Source organism: Podospora bellae-mahoneyi, chromosome 5 (assembly GCF_035222275.1).
Source record: "Podospora bellae-mahoneyi strain CBS 112042 chromosome 5, whole genome shotgun sequence".
Lineage (NCBI taxonomy): Eukaryota > Fungi > Ascomycota > Sordariomycetes > Sordariales > Podosporaceae > Podospora > Podospora bellae-mahoneyi.
Genome location: NC_085884.1, coordinates 4393964 through 4399963, shown reverse-complemented (window position 1 = coordinate 4399963; position 6000 = coordinate 4393964). Strand labels below are relative to the sequence as shown.

The 6000-nt window shown below is 51.8% G+C and overlaps 2 protein-coding genes across 2 annotated transcripts; both read left to right on the top strand.

Moving 5' to 3' along the window:
• Positions 1-1024: 1024 nt before the first annotated feature.
• QC761_510340 (uncharacterized protein) lies at positions 1025-1997 on the top strand (the record flags this gene model as incomplete). Its single annotated transcript, XM_062880225.1, has 1 exon — positions 1025-1997. Exon 1 carries the CDS (start codon positions 1071-1073, stop codon positions 1995-1997), a length of 927 nt encoding a protein of 308 aa, XP_062731685.1. The 5' UTR covers positions 1025-1070.
• A 3317-nt stretch (positions 1998-5314) lies between these two features.
• QC761_510350 (uncharacterized protein) lies at positions 5315-5962 on the top strand (the record flags this gene model as incomplete). Its single annotated transcript, XM_062880226.1, has 2 exons — positions 5315-5454; positions 5510-5962. Exons 1-2 carry the CDS (start codon positions 5410-5412, stop codon positions 5960-5962), a joined length of 498 nt encoding a protein of 165 aa, XP_062731684.1. The 5' UTR covers positions 5315-5409.
• Between the last annotated feature and the right edge of the window lie 38 nt (positions 5963-6000).

The following is a 6000-nucleotide window of genomic DNA, read 5'->3' as shown; positions in this document are numbered from 1 at the left end:
ACGCTGTGTGCGCCGTGGCTTCAGCCCCTTTTGATAGGTACCTACTCGAGTCACCAGTGGTGGCAAACTCACATGCTATGCAACGCCGCCCCTCCAGCACGACCCGTGCAGTGTATTCTCCTCACCCTTCAGAATATACAGCCCTTTCCAAGACACTTAAAATTAACTCTGTTCAAGGACTGGCTTCAGATGTTGCTGGCGGGGACACGTATCGTGGCAAAAGGCCGACAAAATGGGTTGTTGAAACTGCGCGGAAGAACTTTTGGAGTTCCCGTCTTGGATCATATCAACCCAGGACAACTGTTAACAGGTAAAAAGCCCCCTTTAGAGATATAGGATCATCATAGGGACATCAACGAGCTACAGAAGGCAACTCTGCTCAAAAAGTCTAGTTTTTGCCAGATCAAAACTCGCCTCATTGGCTCCGCATTTCATCAGCAACACATATTCTCTGACCGAGCTGTCACACTTCCTCTCCCTACCTACCCTGCACTCACTACCTATTTACACGAATAAAGCCAAGTGGTTCATCCCTAAGTAGGTGAATCTAACAGGATCTATAAACGGGGTGCGTGTCTGGTTGGAATCCTGCAACTCCAAAACTGCACGTTGATAAGCCAGCCACGATCATTGGTTAGCTACCACCACAACTCCCCTCCATTTCATACCAACCTCTTGATTGTGAAGAAACGGCCGTGCTGCAGCCAGCAACTAGTGCGCCATTTATAAACACATCAACCCCAGTTAATCCCTTCAACCCCTCGATGCCATTCCCTGGCGCCAATCGCGCCATATCAACCTTCCTCATTAGGATGGCGTAGTTTCAACGGGACAATAGTTGTGTAGAGCTTACTTCCAGGGGTAAGGCGTGACATGCATACGTAGGTATTCACCTTGGAGCTCGGCGCGGGCCGCCATTGGTATTCTAAAGCCCATAACACTGGGATGCCGCACTGAATATACACATAAACACCCAGCCTCATCTATCACCACCGACCCCGTCTCCCTTTTTTCTTTTCCATCTCTTCCCCTCACCCTCTTCCTCCCCCTCGCCTTCCCGAACCAGCAAAATGCACCCCCTCACCCTCCTCCTTCCCCTTTCCCTCCCACTCACCCTCGCCCAACTCCCCTCTTCCCCCCGTTTCGACCTCACCAAACCCTCCTACGACCTCTTCCGCCACAAAACACTCCACGACTCCACCGTCCAACAATCCTTCACCTTCGACAACCCCAACGCGCGCCTCTTCGTCTCCCAGCGCCGCAACGGCGCCGACTCCTCCCTCGGCAACCTCTGCATAACCCAGCTCGACTTTTCCGGCAACCAGGTAGGGTATATGCACCTGACTGGCTTCGGCCACGGCGTCTCCTTCGGCGCGCAAGCAGTCGGCACCTCCACCTACCTCTGGACAGAAGTTGACGCCAACTCCAACGGCTACGGCACCCGCCTAGCCCGTTTCAAATTCACTTCCGGAACCTCCCTCTCAGCCTCAAGTCCCACCCTCCAAAAATTCAAACCCATCCCAGCAGCAACCGAATTCACCTGCTCAATCGACCCAGTAAACAACCGTCTAATAGTGCGTTATCACCTCCCCGGATCAGGCAAGCACATGGCCGTCTACACCCTCGCCGCCGCCACAGCAGGCGACTTTTCGTCCCCCTTGGTAAACTTCAAAATCCCAACAATCACCACGCTCGGCGGCGCGTTTCAGGGGTACGCCGCGCATGGTAGCCACTTGTACCTCTTATGGGGCGACAGCTACGACGTCACAGGGGGCAGCGTCAACTCTCAAGTGGCAACTGTCAACATGAACACTGGGTTGCTGGTGCAAGGACCGACGTTGACAAAGGCGGGAGAGAGTCTTGTTTTCAGGGAAGCAGAAGGCATGGCCGTCTATCGGACGGCAGCGGGCCAGACAAGATTATTTTTGGGCTTCGCGAGCGGTGTTGCGGGGGACAGGAGGTCAAATTTGTTTTTTAAGAATGCTACTATTAGCTAGGAAGGTGTGGCGGGGGGGGTGGGGGGGTGGTGGAGGGGACAAGAGATGGGGCATCGTTATTATCACTGTCTATCCTTTTCGTCTTGTAGATGGGGTCGAATAGTGGCAAGCTGACCAGATGGTTAGCACAAGTTTCAGTTAGGTCTCTGCGACGATGGTGTGACATATCTTTTTGGCTGTGGTCATCGATCTTTTCTTCAAAAATCGGGGGTTACCCAGAGTTCTGAGAAAAATAACAAGATTCCAAAATAAAAATAAAATAAAAAATAAAAATGCGCCGCAGTGTTAGCCTTCACTTCCCCACAACACTGGTATGCCAACTTCTCCCCCCGTGTCCCCCCATGATGTGACATCAAAGAGACACAATTCCTGCTCAGTCACCGGCGGCAGCGACCAGTTCAAGCCCTCCAAAAATTAACGCCATCATACTCACGTGCTCAAAAGCGAAACAAAAAAGAAGCCAGAATCGGACCGACAGCCAAAATGTCCAAAAACCAAACACGCTCGGCCTAGGGTAACTCTAAAAGTTACCATGACATCCCCAGAGTTGTTCGCGCAAACCTGGGCTATTCCTAGCATCTCTTGCGCGACCCCTAATTGGAAAACCAAAATCTCGGGGGGAGGAAAGTCGAAGAAGAAAAAAAAAACAAAGGTGGAAAATGGAGCGAGGAGTAACGAGGATGTGGAAGGAAGAGTCGAGTGGGAAATCAATGAAAATGAACAGGTCGGAACTTGGCAGTCGAGACAGTCGAAGGACGGAATGGAGAGAAGGCCGGCAAAACAAAGAAAAAATATTAGCGAGTATCAAATGGGTGTGGTGGAGGGGTGGTGTGTGATAATGAGGAAGGAAACCAGGGAGTGGAAAACACGAAAAGAGAAAGATGGAAGAGCTCTTCGGCTTGACAGGAAAGTGATGGGATAGTGCGGTTGTGGACAGCAGGATTCTTATTGATGTTCACATGGGATTTCCATCTATCTAGGTACCCTTACCCCCTTCCTCGAAACAACCCAGCTGTTTGGGAAGACGCGCCCTCTGGAAACCTGTCACCCGCACGTGGGATCAGCACATGTCCACGATTAGACGCATTTCTCTCGTGCGCTGATATGCCCATCAGGGACCCAGTCCCTGACCACGAGGGGGAGCATGCCTTGTGGTTCTCGGTCCTTCAACCTCAGTGGTGTCGTTGTTGGCGGCGTTGTTGTAAATGAAATCTGCCCGCACGCAGTATCAGTCCATGTCAACGGCGGACGATGTTGAATCGCCCGGTGCTCTACTCTGCGGGTCAGGCATAACTGATGTGTTGTCGACATTGCTCTTGTTGGAGTTATTGTGAGACATGTTGTTGATGTTGGCGTAGCATTGCATCCAAATACTTGGACCACATGATGGAGGTGAATTATGAAAGGATGAAAATGAAGAGATGGCGACGGGAGCAGAACAGGCTTGATTTTTACTTGTCCCTGCTTGGATCCAGTTCGGTGTCTGGAAGACTCTGATTCCCGCCTCGACGAGTGGAGCATTGGTCACCGGGATGGATTGCAGATGAGACGATGAAGACAGCCGCAGTCGTGTGATGGCTTGATCAAGCATCGTCTGAGCTGTTGTCTGGATATTATCGGCTCTGCCTGTTAACAAGCGGCATCAAACGCCTCTAGTTGTGAAACGACGTTTGGTGTCTTTCTGATGCGGATAATTCACGAAAGAGGCCACGAAGCAACTTGTGAGGTCTTGGATATTTAAACATGGCTCACTCTATTCTAAGGCTGGTTGAGCCTTCTCCTCATCATCATCATACTCGATCCAACTCAAGAAAAAGAAGCATCATCCATCATGTGAACTATCATAGATATCACCTGCTCCGGCTGCACCAAGAAAATCGGGCAAAGCACGAAGGAATGAGACAAGCCGCTTGGGTGTAGGAAGATCACTAGAAGGAAGGAGACAAGGCTTTGCGATGAGTGTAAGGAAAAGGAGGAGGCTCGAGAGAAGGGGGAATAGTTACTGCCGAGGATGATGAAGAGGGTTGGGTTGTGTTTTTCGGGATAGTGGGTGGTGGGCGAGACATATCGGCTAGGACTCGAGTGAAATGAGGAGAATGCAACTCTGCTTCCCAGGTCTGCTGCCTTAATATATCGAGTTTCTGCCTTGGAATTGTTCCACAAGTGGAAGGTGGCTGTGACCATGACAATCAGGTGTCTCGATGACGGTGTCTATGAAGCGCTGATCGCTACGCTTACAAGACATGTCGCATTCAGACGAGGTAGTTGCTCTTGCTCATATGACACCGGCTTGGTCCATGCTTTAAGACTTTTCAACCCTCCGGGTTTCAAGTCACCCACTTCGTGACCTGGAAGACAGCCCACAGCCAGCTGTCTAGGTAACACTTGATAGGACGCAGTTTGCACAGTCTTCTCCTTCGGCTGATCAGGATGCTTCACTTCCGGGCCCATCGCCAAATCACCCCACCAGGTAATCCATGAGGGTCGCACGTGCTGGTTAACACCGGGCACGGACAAGCTCATGGTGGCGATATCTTGATCCGCGCTGTTGACGCGGGTGACTACGTGCAACTACAGTCGTCTTTTCCGGTCCAGACCCCAAATGCCTAGGTATATCAACATGGCGACTCCCTTGCCAAAACCACTTCCTCTTCCACAGACACAACCGTTCCGAGGATCCAAAACAAAAACGCACCTTAGACATTGCGTACACACCTTACCCAAGTCAGTGACAATCAGACCTGAACACCTACCTACCTACACAAACGCAAAGATCGACAGTCATATGCAAATGCTGGAACGAGAGTTGCGTGGGATGCAACGTTTTTCTACGGAGAGCGAAAGTGGCTTGCAGGTACGAAGGTACCGAGAGATGCAGAAAGGTCGAAATGGCGCCCCAGACAAACGGCTATTGTCATGGGTGCAAAGCAAAAGCGAAAGCGAGAGCGAAGGGGAAATAGGTTGGGCTAGTGCTAGGGGATAGGTTGCCAGAGTGAGAGGCTAGGCTGGTCTGGCCGTGGTTGTCGATTGGTGGGATTCAGATTCGTGAGTGGAGGTGCTGGGACACCTTTGGGATGTTGGACAGGGTCTTTGATGCAATGCTTAGGAAGGTTTCAATATACTGGGTGTTTGATTACTTGAATTGATGCAACAGTGACTTTTGATGTGCTGGAAGTGATGGCCGAGGCTGCAAGGCTGCAAGGCTGCAAGGTTGCAAGGCTGCGAGCAGAGCAAGGCAATTGAGAAGCGGATCGACCGACCAATAGAAATGTAGTAATAGCTGGCGCCAAGGCTCTAGCCCCACCATAAGGGAAATCCCCGCCGCCACGTCACTCGCTCTCTTTCATTTTACACCACTCTTCAGCAACAACACCACTCCTCCATCGCCGCAACCCACAACCGCAACGACACCATGGACACTTCATTCTATCTAGTCACGATTTTTATCGTACTCTGGGTACCGTCGTCCATCCCCCGGTTGATATCCTTCTGTGCTGACATCCCACGTCCAGATCCTAAAGCGACTCTTTACACCCACCACCCCCATCCCTGAAACCTCGGGCAAAGTCTACAAAATAGCCAACGCCGCTGAGTTCGACGCCCTCCTGTCCTCCGCCAAGCATGTGGTAGTAGACTTTTACGCAGACTGGTGTCCGCCTTGTCGCGCCATTGCACCGCACTTCTCCGAGCTGGCCGACAGGCACTCTTCAGACGGCCAGCTTGCTTTCGCCAAGGTGAATGTCGACCACGTTGATAACATTGCCTCGCGGTATGGGGTGTCTGCGATGCCGACTTTTTTGTTCTTTGAGAATGGTGCGCCGAAGGGGGTGGCGGTTCAGGGAATGACAGCTCGCCCGTCGGTGCCTTTGACGGGTGATGGGTTGGTGGAGAGGGTACGGGGTGCTGATCGTGCGGCGTTGAAGGCTGTGGTTGAGGTTTTGGCGGGGAAGGGTGGGGGGGAGTGATGGGGTTGGGTTGGAGGGTGGCTTTGTAAGTGGGATGG